The sequence below is a fragment of the Oryzias latipes genome, chromosome 1, assembly GCF_053564925.1.
Source record: "Oryzias latipes strain Hd-rR chromosome 1, Olatipes_Hd-rR_3.1".
NCBI lineage: Eukaryota > Metazoa > Chordata > Actinopteri > Beloniformes > Adrianichthyidae > Oryzias > Oryzias latipes.
The window spans coordinates 34,818,491-34,832,929 of NC_136237.1; the positions used below are offsets into that span (position 1 = coordinate 34,818,491).

Sequence of the window (14,439 nt, forward strand, 5' to 3'; positions counted from 1 at the left end):
AATGGCCAAATGAAAAGAACACAAAACGGAGACATTTGGTTTAGTCGATGGACTTGACGCCTTTGGTGGGGAAGTTTATTGCCAAATGCCTAAAACGTCAGGAACTTGAGCAAAAAAGGTCAAAGCCATCTGGCGCCCAATAATGAAAAAGAAAAGGAGAAAAGAGATGAAGAAGCATATTTCCTCATAGCTAGGCATGCACATTTCTTTAAGACTATAATTGTACTATGATTACATGGAGTCCTATATGAACAGTATGGGACTCCATACACTGGTGTCCATGGATTACATGAAATCTTTCCACCTTTATCCACCTTTGTCATGGTAGGGAGAACACTCCAAAGTAAGGGTGGGGTCATCTAAGATAGCACAAGGGTTAAGGCAAAACAAAACTACACCTAGAAACCTGAGTTGCATTTCTATTTGTGGTCAGCAGGGGGAGACAGAGTCCGATCGATGGGTTTAACATAAACTACATGTCGCCGGAAAAAAAGTCAGCCATAAATAAGCAATAAATAAAGCAACAATGAAAATTGAATGTTAAAATATATGATTCCAACACTGTTGCATTTTTAATTGACAAGTTCAAGTAAAGCTAAATGGAATATTAAAAATCTTTTTGTTGTTTGAGATTATTGCAAAGGTGCATTTTTTCCTCAAAAAACTATTATTTTGTTTGTACAGACATCTAATTTACACTTGATTTTCTTACAAGAAAGAGAAGTAATCTGGAAAACTTCACATGCACTGTTCAGTATGTCCTGGATCGATTTTAGGTCACTGACTCGGATCAAAGGGGACCATTCGAAAAGAACCGATCTCAATGAATCGTATCGTCAGACATCAATTATGTTGTGAATCACACTTATTGGTCAATGTTTTGGAAAAATTAAGATTTAGAAAAGTTTTCTCCAAGCATGATATCTAAGTAATTTAAACTGTTCAGGTCTATTTTTAGCCAGACTCAATTTCAATAGTTTTAAGTCAAAGTCGATTTTCTAAACTGTAATATTTGAGCTGCTTTCTGTCTCTCCAGTTAATCATGTTAATCTGATCTTTGTGGAACATTGTGTATTCTTCATGCCACCATAGGTACGTAAGTCCGTTGCTGTGACGTTTTCTGTTGCCACGCTGGTTCTTCTTGCTCTGCATGTTTGCACACAGTTTACTGCACAACACCAAAGCATTTTTGCTTTTTATACTACAGCTCAGGTTCCTATGTTTTCTTTTGGCTCATGATCTTGTGATGACTTTTGTCACAATAACCTGAAACATCCACACAGCCTCTGTTGTAATTTCCTAAAAAAAAATCAGGAAGCTCGTCAGTTGTGGGAATTCTGTTAGAACAGTGATTACTGGCAAGATGGAAGGTCAAACGGGAGCAAAAACAGACAGGGCTGAGTTAAAAAATTACCCCCCCCCCCTTATGTGTTAGTCTATTGTGGACAATTAAAAAAACATTTATGTTTGGAAATAATGACAACTTTCTTTTTAGTCAAAGAAAAACACAGTTTTCCCTCCAAAATAAAAAGGAAAACACAATTAAGCGAGAGGAAACCTAAATGTGATTCAGTGAAATGTCATAATTCTGGGCAGAATGAATACAAGACAGTGATTAACACTGATACTTAGGATGTAAAAGTACTACACAGTGTTCTTCAAGGTCAACTTAAATAGACTTATGTAGTAACCCCATTAAAGAAGAGCAAAAGCTGGCATTGTGGAACGGATGGGTGGGAGGTTAGAAAACCCATTTAAAACTATGAAACATGTTTTGTTTTTGTTTTTTTTACTGTACAGAAGAAGTACCACAAATGAAACTCATATATATTAATGCAAAGTCTACACCCGCCATGATTTGAACTGGAACCCTTGGTATGGTGACCGTTTATTAATTTAGTTTTGCTGTTTCTCGTAAAAAAATGTGTTATTTTTATTATATATTTTTCTTTATTAACAATGTTTATTTTTATTTATCATTTGTCAATTGTCAATCAATAATTGTCATTTATTGATTTAAAAAATGTCAGCTTTGATCTCTCTGTTTCTATTCAAGTTCAATTAAATGTTATTCCATTTAAAAAAATAACAAAAATGTCTTAATTTTTTATTTTAAGTACTTTTTAAAAAAATACATTAATTAATATAAGTCATTGATTGATTTAAAATTGTATTATTTTATTGGTGTTCTTGTTCAAATTAAAAATATATTTTCAGTTCAAATCTTTCAAAAATTAACCAACCTTTCTGACGAGGTAAGCTCGGTCCCAACTCCTACCGCTAGGTGGCGGAAGTGCACCATTCCGTTTGGCATTGTGCCGCCAGTAAACACCAAGAAGAAGAGCAGAGACGGGACAGAAACTTACAGCCGCTCAAAGAGAAGAAAGGACGTCGGAGTTTATTATTTGTTTTGTTTTTAGTTGTGGCGTGCATTTAAAATTGTTCATGAAGAACGACTTTTTTAAACCTTCTTTTTAAAATTGAAGCACCGTCTTTATCGCTCCTTCAGTCACCGAAGAAATTTGGAGTACTTTGAACATTAAAAAAAACGTAGGTGAGTTTAATATTTAAGTTTCTTATTCTTTGTTTGTCTAAAAGTTTTTTTTTGGGAGAATGTTGGTGGCTTTAAGAACAAAAATTGTGTAAATGTCCTTTTTAGCTGCTGTTGTACTGGACCAAAAACTTTTCAGAGCTTAGCTTAGTTTTTGTCAGTTGCTAACGCTAGCTTACTGGTGTCTATTAACACTAATTCAAGAATAAACTTGTTGTAAACGGGAGATTATTTAATTTCCTTTGGATCCCTAAAGTTGTTTCGTTTTAAAATTTTCATAGGGGATTTATGTAAAAACGTCTTTGTAGTTTCGATTAACCGTGATGTTTCTTAAAGCTACACATTTTCCTTCCTACAGGTTTATTATATAGCTGTTATAAAATCAAAATTTTAATGAATGTTATTTTTCCTGAAATGCTTAAACTTTCTTTTGTATTTGCTTCTCAACTGACTCTGAATCAAACTTGAGGTGTAAAGTAGTTGTGAATGTGAAGTATATTTATGTTTAAAAAAACAACAACATTTTGTTACGCTTTATTTGGGGATTCCGAATGTGAATAGTTGGGTTTTAAAGCCTATGGGTTTCTTATTTGGCTGATCCTTCTCGGTTGTGGTTGCTCTGCCTTGTCTGTGGAGCCCAGCTGGTCTCCTTTGTTCTGCATAGCAAAATGATTAACACCCCATCCTCACCAAAGCATCTGCCCCCACAGATGCTGCTTTTGTCCCCTTTTTTATTATTCTAAAACTTTGGCCTTTGCGCTTTTGTCTGACTGTCTGCAGAAGTCAGATCTAGGCTGGCATGCCAAGCTTAACTAAAGATTGACCTACAACACAACTAAAGTGGTTTTAAACGAAGCAGCAAAAAAAGGGTGAAGACCTTCAACCTGTCAGCTGTCAGGAAATTCCAGGCCCACTTTCTTATGAATCCACTGGGGAAAGTAATTATGCTGTTTAAAAATGGAGAGGAACAATTTGTCATTTTGAGACCAATTGATGGAAATGCTTTAAAAGCATTTCCCAGAATTCTTCAGGAAGCAAATTGTGAACCCAATGACGGTTCAAAGCCATAAATCGGAGCAGTAAAACAGCGGTTCACCAAATGTTTCTCAGAGCGGTGGTGAGTTGCAGTCATCGTGTGGGTGGAGAGCTGGTCAGGCTCTGGATGTGTGTGAGGCGCACACACAGGAGGAGGTGGAGGAGGAGGCGGCGTTTTGGGCTGATTGCTCTGTTTTATGGTACTCACAGTTGTGCGTCATCAGCTGCTGTTTACTCATGCTAGGACAAAGGTTTCAGCTAAAAGATGTCCCAGAAAATGAGCTGAAATTAGGGAAATTCAAGCTAAAAAATGTAGTCAGACATTCCTAAAGTCTTATATGCATACGTTTGATTTAAAGGACAATAGCACTTCATTTTTTATTCATTTTTATTCATCTTTGTTCGGCTATGATAAAGGTCATTCTTGAAGCAAGCTGTCTTCAAAAGCATTTATAATAAATAAGTTCAAATAGAAGTAACTTTTTACTACTAAAGTAAAATATTTTATCTTAACCTCCTAAGTTTTATTGTTGTAAGCCTTTAAAATAAGAGCAAAAAATAATTAATTTCAGTATTCATATGACTGCTGACTAAAATGTAACTGCTAAATGTGCATAAAGAACGTAAGTTGAACAAATGTTTGTGATGCGCTGCTGAAAAAAGACCAAGACTTTCTCAAGTTCTTATAAAACATACGGTAAACCACATTTAAACTAAAAAAATTTCAATTTTCAAAGCAGATTTTATGTTAGTTTGATCCTCAGATATTGATTTGTGTTTTTTCTTTCGTGGACAAAGAACCCTATTTAGTTTCCTGAAATATACTGTTGTGCAGAGGAGTTGCAGTGGACTCTGACAAGCTGCTAAATATCCAAATCCAAATGTCTTTTAATTAGGGCTGCACGATATGAGGAAAACTTGCGATATGCGATATTAGTGATCAATATTGCGATAACGATAAATTTGCGGTAAATAAACAAATAGAAAAATAAACAAAAACATCATTCCCATTTCATTGCAACAGTTTAAAAATTATACTCCAAATGACCCTCATCGACATGGGGGACAAACGTCAGGGTGGCTAACCCTGGTCCTCAAGAGCCTCAACCCTGTCTGTTTTCCAATTCTCCCTAGACTGCTCGATAATGATAACCAAAATCAGTCAATCAGGATGTGAAATCACTTGAGTCAGCCAATCAACAGCAAGCTGGTTACGGAGAGCTGGAAAACAGGCAGGGTTGAGGCTCTTCAGGACCAGGGGTTAACATAATAGGCCTCCATCTGATTGGTCAACAATGGGAAGGCGTCCATCTGATTGGTCAAAGCATAAAGGGATTTATTTGATTCGTTAAATGCTTCAAGCTGCTAGAAGATTGTTTTAACACATTTTGGGTTTGCGATTTATTGCGATATTCGCCGTCTTTTGCGATATGCATATTGCAGAGCTGGATATTGCGATAACGATAAATTTGCGGTATATTGTGCAGGCCTACTTTTAATTATTATTGTTCTGTTTTTATTCAAAGCAATTCAACTCTGAGTTGTTGCCGATAGTCGGGGCCGTTGGGACAAAGTGCGCCCACCGCCCTTCAACTCCGCATTTCTGAGAGCTCTCTGTTTACACATTATCTGGCTAGTTTACAGCCCCTCACACCCACAACCTAACATAAGCGATGCAACAAAACTGCTGAGCAACAACTGGAGCTATCCAGACCTACAGTTTTTAGCCCGATAGCAGCTCAGATGAGGAAAACAAAAACATACATGGATCTAGTCGTCTGCAAGCGAATGCATCAGAATGAGGGAAGGTTGACCGCCCTGCTTTTTTTCTTCGTCACAAATAAGCTCCTTTTTTCCATCACTATTTTTTTCGTCTGCTTCTGATTCACAGCAATTCGAATAAAGAAATATTCAGAAATGCAATTTTAGGCTTAATTTTCTTTAGACGTGTTCTCCATCGTCAGAAAAACGCCATAAGTACATGTTACAAACACCAAAAGCATGATTTTCATCGGTGTGGGTCTTAAAAAACCCCAATTTCCATTAAAAACAAAGATCTCAGTTTACTTGCAGGTAATCTCAGTTCAGTGTTTAGTGCACATATTGAGCAAGACCAGTAAAAACCACAAGTCGAACATTCTGGGAACACAAAAACATCTAGAGCAGCAAAAGTACGTTTGGAAACTTTCTCAGTGCACTTACGAACTTTGTGCAGATCAGTACATTGGGGGGGGGGGGGGGGGGGGGGAATCTATTCTCTTGGATTAAAATCATAAAATCTGATTGTATCAGTTGAGTGTTTTCTAAAATTATCTGCAATAAAAGATAAAAGGTAATATTTATGGGTAAATAACGTAATCATGTTTCAGTTTTTCCTGAAAACAGAAGCCTGCTTTTGTCCCTTTTTTTGTCGACACATCAAATGTCCTGAGTTTGTTGGTCTCATTTCCTGTAAGACACGCTTTCTTTAATGATTGTCTGGACGACATTAAGGAAACTTTTTCTGAATCTGCTCATTGTAGTATTTCAATTGGTTTTGGAATCAACTTTCTGTCAGTAATACTTTTCCCTGGAGAACCCAAGAACAATCATTTTCTTTGTTCATTCTGGATGGCAGCAATTTACAGTCGCCAAAAAATTTAAAAAGGGGGGGGAATGGCAAACAATTTTGACCCCATGGTTTCTCCAGGGTAAAGACTTGCAGAAAGGTTTGATTAAAGTAGCTTTTATGTCGAAAATCAGCTCAATATTTTCAGAATAAAGTACAGAGTAAGGCCTCAATATTTGACCATAACTAACTCTTCTAAAAATCCTGTTGGCGGTGACTTTTTAATTTTTTTTTTAAATAACCAGAAACAAATTTGAACCCAGGTTAAGATGAGTGCAGAGTTTGACGCGGTTTAACGTTGTGACGGTTTCCCCTCAGCCTTGTGACGTGGAGCCGTGTCGCTAAATGAATGCTCTGCTTGTTTGTTTTTTTGAGGACATAAATGTGTTTTCACATCAGTTGCAGTGTTCCTCGTGTGAGTCATGGATGCAAACGACTGTTTTACACCTAACAACCCCACTCAGTGTGCTGGAGTGAATACCTACATTGTTTGGTCCGCTTGCTCGCCGCACAAAGGCGTTGTGGGTGTATTGTAGCTCTGAGTGGTGTTGTGTTTAAGGCCTCTTGTTCTCCTCTATGAATGCAAAAAGACGATTTTTAAGTTCTGAATAGAATATTTAAAGTGACGTTCTCTAAAGATGAAGATGTTTTATGTCTCATTTGTCAGCAGCTAAGACCATGAGAGTTGATTTTTGAATCTGATGTTTGTCCACAGGTGATCTGCTGTGCAGCTGAGCTGATGGCGGTGCTTTGATGGTGACGCCACAGGAAAGTCCTCACACTTTCTTCACTGAGAAAGCTTCACAGATGTTCTCATTGGGTCAGGAAAACATCTCCACCTCCAAGGTGTCCACCAAAGCACCAGTCAAATATGGCGAGCTCATCGTGCTGGGGTAAGACTGCTGCTCATGGGGTTAAACCACTTCGCACTGTCTGTCTTATTTTGTCAAAATTAAAATACATAAGGAGGCTCCAACATGAGAACAGGAAGCTGCAAGCTCTGACTTCTCAAAGATGTTTAGATCAATTAAAAAGTGTTTGGTTATCCAGGTCGAGAAAATCAAACACAAACATGGAAATGAAGTTTAAACTTTAATTAAACAAATTCGGAAGAGAGAGGAGGAGGAAGTACACCTGTAGAAACTAAGCAGAACAGTGGTCTTCAACCTTCTTTAGGCCACGGAGCGGTTTAGTGTCGGACAATATTCTCACAGACTGGCCTGTATGAGGCTAAAGTGGCCGTCTGATTTTTTAATTTTAATTTGAATTATTTTAGCTTCTAATTTCTCTTAACTTTTGAGGGTAAAGTCCATCTTCTGTTAATACAGTTGGTTTAAAGTTTATTTGTTCACCAGATTTCATGTAGGAATCCCTAAATTGTGACGCAAGTTTTCCCTTTACCCATAATTGTCAAAGTTGAAGCTAAAATCCGATGCCAACTTCAGCCTTTTCAGAGTTTTAAGGTGTGACGGATAAATACAAAGAAAAACAGAGACTAAACCTGGTATTTTCCAGAGTTTGAACAGCTTTGTTAGCCGCGTCCTCGTACATTAGACAGCTAGTAGCTGAATATTATGCATTTGTTTTATCATAGTGAGTGGAAACAAGTGTCTCAATAAATCCATATTTGCAGTAAAGACTCCTGGTTTTTGTCTGTTAAAGGCAGTTTTCTTTTTCTTTAAAGTTGAAGGCTCTTCTGTTTCCTCTCTTGCTCTCTTCAGCTAAACTTTGCTAGCTTGGTCGTTTTAGAGTTTGGCGGCCGCTTTAGGAAAGAAGCAGATGGATTTTCAACACACTACCGAGCGACTTGACAGATGTCAAGAATGAGTTGGATGTGGTGGAGAGTCCAGTAGTTTTCCAAAATAAAAAATTTGAGTTATTTTTTTCCCCCTTCGTGGCTCGGTACCAACTGTCTCATGGACCGGTACCGGTCTGCGGCCCGTGGTTTGGGAATCACTGCAGTAGAACGCATCTTCAACCTACATCAACAAAAAATTGCTGCAGCTCCGCCCATTTTCGACTGAACAGCAGCAGCAGGTGGAGAACCGGTCATCACCTTCTCACAACAGAACATCAGGATCTGCAGAAACGTCTTAACGCATTGATCCTAAACATCAATCTGGTTTATCCAATATCAGATTTTAAAAACCCGCTTTGAAGAAAATTGTGTTTTTGTGGCATTTTTCCGACGATGGAGGAAATATGTAATAAAAATTAATCTTAAAATTGCATTTCTTAGTATTTCTTTTTTCAAATCGTTGTGAATCAGGAGCAGACAAAAAAAGTCAGTTTTAAAAATAACATTTGTTACGTAGAAACTATGATGGGTGGGTCACAAGCTCCCTGCTCTGCTCCATTTTCAGAAGCGTTTAAAACTGTACTGCTGGATGGCTCCAATATTGCATTGGGAATGTTAGGTTGGGGGTGCGAGGGGCTGTAAGCTAGCAGACGAGCTAGCTTCAGGTGCAGAATAATGCTTAATGCAAAAATCAAAATGCTTTCAATGCTAAACTACATAATGTAACTAAAAAAGGCCAAACACTGCCTAATAATGCTCAAATCCTAGAATAAAATACAAAAGAAACTGCTTAAATAAGTTATGGGTTACGGGAAGGGGGGCGGGATTGCTCCGCAACAACATTTACGCCCACAACCAAGATGCAACTTTCTACTTAATTATTGTCGCTCTGCAGAAACTTTGTCCTAGAAAACAACACAGGGTTTTTTTGAGGATAAAAACGGCATAATAATAATTAATAGACCATTGGAAAGGCTTTTACAATAAAACAGTTTTCACTTAAGTATTTATATTAAAATGAACAAAGGTTTATTTTATATTATTACAATGATTAATTATTTTATTCATAATAAACTAAATTGTAATTCTTCTGCTTAACTAAAGAAATTAAAAGAAAAACTATGAATGGATTTGATTAATTGATATTAAAACTGTAACTTTATCCAACAAACCCAAGAACTATGAAAAGAAAAGATGATTTCATTTATTCCAGTGAGTTCCAAGGATCATAAACTCCTTTTCACAAAAGGTTTTTGTGCTGCAAAGGCTGCGGACCTGAAGACGCAAAGGTAAAAAAAAACTTCAGGCAAATGTAAAAAAAAGCCCAGACTGACTTCATGTCTGTGGTGCTGCTCGGCAGGAAATCACATTATTCATGTTGATCTCTTTGATGTCTGATCATTTAGCACAGTGTGTGTCTTAAGGCGTTTCTTCTTTCCTGGTGAAACCCCCCAGCAGGCTTCAAACAGAAAAAATGATCCTCTTGTTTTTCACCTAAATACTCCACACCTTGATGCATGTTTGAAACCTGGTAGTTTAGTCCTGGGATTAGTCCGCACGAAGCGCCTAACTGTGAGAACAACCGTCGATCTGAGCCGTGTCCTTCAGCGTCAGCTCTTTTTTGGCGCCTTCGATCTAAACTCAGGAAAGTGCTCAGAAACTTGACCCCAAACGACTTCCTGGCTGAAGCCCGTTAGCTGCAGGAGGTCAGGGGGCATCAGGAAAGTTGCGGCTCCTCTGGTTTCAAACCTTTTGTTTGCTTTCACAGGACTGTGTCTACGTGTGGATTTAAACAAACTGTAACCTGCAGTTACCGCGCTCATTTTGGTTTCATGTTGAAGAGCCTGTAGGCTGTGAAAACACCAGTTTTGTGTCTAGCAGTAGAGCTTGTTCCAGAGGTCTGGGCTTGCCTCTGTATCTCAAATGCAGGAAGTGTGCTTATCCAGAGTAAGAAAGGCTCCATATTTAACTGAAGCTGTGTTTGTTCAACCCTCGGCTGGCGGCAGATTGGCTCTAAAGGGCAACCTTCAGCTAAATCCACTCCCAGCTGAATCTCGCTGCACTTTAAGACGGGCTCAAAGTATTAGAATGAAAGTATTAATCTTTGTTTCAATTTTATTTAAGTGAGGTCCAGTTGAGCAATAGTAAACCTCATAACCACGGCTCTTAATTCTGGTCGTAGCCTCTTTTTGCCCTCCCAAACACTGCTAAAGTCCTTCAGAAACGGATTAAAACTCTTTCAAATAAAGTGTTAACCAGTCCAAGGTATGTTTAGTCAGCCTGAATTTAGGCTAACGGCCAAATATGGATGTACGAACACTGTCAAAGCTGAAACTTCTCCAAAACAGACATAGAAAAATTCTGCCTATATCATACACACTCATGGAGACATCAGGCTCTGCCTGTAAATGTAATTCTCAGACTAAAAACATTTAAGAATTGAAGGAGGAAAAAAAAAACAATGTCAATTTGATGAATAAAATCCAAATTTCCTTTTCACATTTTTAACCGTATAATATTTTGCGCCTGTTCTCTCTAGATGTAACGGCTCTCTGCCCGGTGGCGAAAAAGGGAGGCAGAAAAGTCGCTTCGCGCTGTGTCGTAGGACCAAGGCCAACGGCGTGAAGCCCAGCACAGTTCACACATCCAGCACGCCACAGGCTGTCAAGGTAAAACTCAACTGATAAATGAATTCTGAAATGTTTTTCTACTTTGCTCTTAGATGTATCATCAGTACCACTCTGTAGAAAGCTACGTTACACACTAACTGCCTATGGAATTTTTAACAAGAATAGTGAGACATTAAAACAACCCCTTCGTGTGTTTCATGCTTTTAACATCTTGAAGTTTTGTGCCCCCCCCCCCCCCTCTTTTATTTTTATTTTTTTAGGCTGTCAGCAACAAGGAGCAGCACAGTATTTCATACACTCTCTCGCGAGTGCAGACGGTGGTGGTGGAGTACACACATGACAGCAACACCGACATGTTCCAGGTGAGATGCATCTAGGTCATCATGAGAGGATAATGCCAACATTGAGCTAAAATCATTCTATTAGCATGGCATGCAAAATGTACATTTACATGATTGTAGTGTGTGACAGGAGAGGGAGGAAGGACACATTAGAATGTAGCTTAGCATTTCATTTCAGGATTTTAGCATTAATAACGTAGTGTTTGGCCTTTTTTAAATTACCTTATCATGTAGTTTAGTGTTAGAAGCATTTTGTTTCGTGCGTTTAGCATGATTCTGCGTCTGAAGGTTGATTAATAATTTGTGTTTTTCTTTTTTTTTTTTTATCATTTTTATTTTCCTTAGAGCTGTTTGCCTTTCTTTAGGCTTTGTTTTACACTTTGACCTCTGCCCCTTTACTAGAGGAAGGTGAAATCTTGAAGCTCTTTGTCTGAAAACAAACTTTCATCTCTGTTACAAGCTTTTGAAACTGACATTGAGCGCTGGTGTCGTCGTGGTCTCATGAATGTGAAAGTGAAGACTGGGTCCGCAGGGGGTCACAGTGTTTTAACCTCCTGGTGTCTCTGGAGCATAAACAGTAATTTGTGAAGATCTATGGTTGGTAAACTCCTGTCAAGATGCCACTAAAACACAGAAACGTGAGGCCTTTGCTCTCCTGTTCTAATAATTACAGATCGGTCGTTCCACAGAGAGTCCTATTGACTTCGTGGTGATTGATACATTGCCTGGAGGGCAGATCCTCACTGACAACCAAACCACTCAGAGCACCATCTCCCGCTTCGCCTGCCGCATCATCTGCCAGAGAAACCCTCCCTTCTCTGCTCGGATCTACGCTGCAGGCTTCGACTCCTCCAAAAACATCTTCCTCGGGGTCAGACGAACAGATCACTGCAGCAAACGATCGAGTGATTTACTAATTAATCAACTGTTTGATGGTGCTAAAAGAAAAAAACTGTTTTGTTCCTCACAGGAGAAGGCAGCCAAGTGGAGGATGCGGGACGGTCAGATGGATGGACTGACCACCAACGGTGTGCTGGTGATGCATCCTCACAACGGCTTCAGTCAGGACTCCAAACCCGGTTTGTGGAGGGAAATCTCTGTGTGCGGCAATGTCTTTGCGCTCCGGGAGACCAGATCATCACAGCACAGAGAGAAGATGGTGAGTGGTACGCACAGACAAGTGCAGTTTGTGGGGTTTTGATTGTCCAAAATGACAATCAAATAGGAAATCCCTCTTATGTTTTGGGGTAAAACATGATTTGGAAAATTGCAGAAAAAAGTTGCGTTTCCTGATACTGAACCAAATTGTGCCAGAACAATAGAATTTTCAGCACATGGTCTATAGGAAAACTGAAGGCAAGTTGGAAAACTCTGTTCTCCTTTGAGATTTCATTCTTGATTATTTGTTTTATTGATCTTTATGTGAACCTATTGTTTGTTTTTGCAAACCTTGTCCTGGAATTAGAAGACTTTTGGCATATTTGCATTTTTTTTCTTATAGAACCCACTCTAATCATCTTTTAATCTATTTTAAAAAAAACATTCCCAGTGTTTTTTTAAATATGATTATGCTGTTTTTAGCTAAAACCAAAAACTTGTTGTTTTCTAGGACATAGATTCTGCAGTGCGGCAGTAGTTCTTTAGCAAGTTGCCTCTGATTAGTGGGTGGGACTGTTGGCGCAGACACTGAAAAGGATTCAGATGGTTCCAAAGATTGATGGATGGAGGCTTAAAGAGTAAATTACATGATCTGTTTGATCCAGGTGGAGTCAGAGTCCAATGAGCTGGTGGACGGCTCACTGATCGACCTCTGTGGAGCCACCCTGCTATGGCGCACGGCGGAGGGACTTGCCCTCACCCCCACCATCAAACACCTGGAGGCGCTGCGGCAGGAACTCAACGCCGGGCGTCCGCAGTGCCCCGTGGGTTTCAACACTTTGGCCTTCCCCAGTCTACGACACAAGGCCGTGGTGGTGGAGAAGCAGCCCTGGGTGTATCTGCGCTGTGGCCACGTGCACGGGTACCACGGCTGGGCGGGGCGCCGCAGCCCTGCGGATGAGGCGGAGCATCAGGATTGGGAGTGTCCCATGTGTCGGGCGAGGGGGCCCTACGTGCCGTTGTGGCTCGGCTGCGAGCCGGGCTTCTACGTGGACGCGGAGCCCCCCACCCACGCCTTCGTCCCGTGTGGACATGTCTGCTCTGAAAAGACAGCGGCGTACTGGAGTCAGATCCCGCTGCCGCACGGCACGCAGGCCTGCCCATTCTGTATCCAGCCGCTGAGCGCCGACACGCCCTGCATCAGACTCATCTTCCAAAGCCCGCTGGACTAGAAAACTCCTGTGACTTCACAGCATTAACCAACAAAGGGAGGGGGCTGTAACTTAAGTAAACCTTTTTTTTAAATTTCCAAATAAGTGCATTCATCTGGTAGATTCCTGACAGATTTTTTTGTACTTCTATTTAACTCAGTTTGCAGGTGGAAGCCCTTTTGGCAAAAGTTGTAGTTTAATTCCTCTATTTATTCTTGTGCCTCTTTAGTGAATCGGTTCAACAGCAGGAAAGTTGCCTGTGTTTTTCCTAAACATCTGACAAAATCTATTTTCTGGACAACACTGGAGTGTCAAAAAATGTGAAATGTAACTCAAAACTCTGGGATCTTCTTTCTCTGAAATCAGGTAAACTGTTGCCTAATCTGTCTATTCATTTTGACCTTAATTCATATGAAAAGTGCATTATGGGAAACTTGTGAAGCTGCTTGCGACTGGAAGTATCTGAAAAGGAGTTTTTTTGTTTCTTCCAACCAAATCAAAAATGTAAAAGGTGTTTTAAACAAGCATTGTTTAGTTTTGAACTCTGTATAGTGTTCTCTAGTAGCCCCCATGAGGTCATTCCTGATACTCATCTTCATTTAACTGTGACTGTTTCTTCTCTAGAAGTTCAGCTTTTTAATAAAGTAAGATAGATTGTTTTTTTTTAACTAAACAGGCACCTCTTGACCTAACCACTAGTTAATGGACTTTTTTGTCTTTTTGTCATTTTAATGCGTTTATGTATGACTCTTGGTTTGTTATCACAGCTATGCAGTTTTGCCTCAGACTGTTTTTGTACCAACGGAAAACAATAAAAAACACTGCTGAGGTTTTGACACAGTTTGTTTCCTTCTAGATAAACGTTATCATTTTGTTTGTTTCTTTGCATGAAAGATCACAAAGACACAGAACATGAAATAAACCCAAAAGGATGGAAAACCTTTCCTAGAAATATGCAGACTGGCCCAATTACACAAAGACTCAACCAGGAAGTTATAAAAGAAACTGCAAAAGGGCAGGCCTAACATGACTCGCTCAGGTCAAAGTTCACATAAACTTTTGGGCAAAAATAGATCCATGGGAGACTCCAAGACGCAACTAAGCAAAAGAATTGTCACAAAACGGGACCTTTCTAGAAACTGCATCCTGTTTCATCAGAGCAGAAGC

At 39.4% G+C, this 14,439-nt stretch overlaps 1 protein-coding gene across 2 annotated transcripts; it reads left to right on the forward strand.

Moving 5' to 3' along the window:
- Nucleotides 1-2,276: 2,276 nt before the first annotated feature.
- LOC101169661 (E3 ubiquitin-protein ligase pellino homolog 1) lies at nucleotides 2,277-14,108 on the forward strand. 2 transcript variants are annotated; one of them, XM_004065674.5, is made up of 7 exons: nucleotides 2,277-2,554; nucleotides 6,910-7,087; nucleotides 10,532-10,661; nucleotides 10,883-10,984; nucleotides 11,637-11,834; nucleotides 11,934-12,122; nucleotides 12,727-14,108. In XM_004065674.5, the coding sequence occupies exons 2-7, from the start codon at nucleotides 6,948-6,950 to the stop codon at nucleotides 13,291-13,293; spliced, it is 1,326 nt and encodes a 441-aa protein (XP_004065722.1). In that variant the 5' UTR covers nucleotides 2,277-2,554; nucleotides 6,910-6,947; the 3' UTR covers nucleotides 13,294-14,108. The 2 variants fall into 2 exon arrangements, with proteins under 2 accessions (XP_004065722.1, XP_011471765.1); XM_011473463.4 differs by having other exon boundaries at nucleotides 2,277-2,550.
- Nucleotides 14,109-14,439: the final 331 nt, after the last annotated feature.

Bases quoted from the DNA above. Each gene is read 5' to 3' on its own strand.
- LOC101169661 (XM_004065674.5), top strand. From the start codon at position 6,948: ATGGTGACGCCACAGGAAAGTCCTCACACTTTCTTCACTGAGAAAGCT. The intron at 7,088-10,531 runs GTAAGACTGCTG...TGTTCTCTCTAG, and splicing joins GGCGAGCTCATCGTGCTGGG to ATGTAACGGCTCTCTGCCCG. The intron at 10,985-11,636 runs GTGAGATGCATC...TAATAATTACAG, and splicing joins GCAACACCGACATGTTCCAG to ATCGGTCGTTCCACAGAGAG.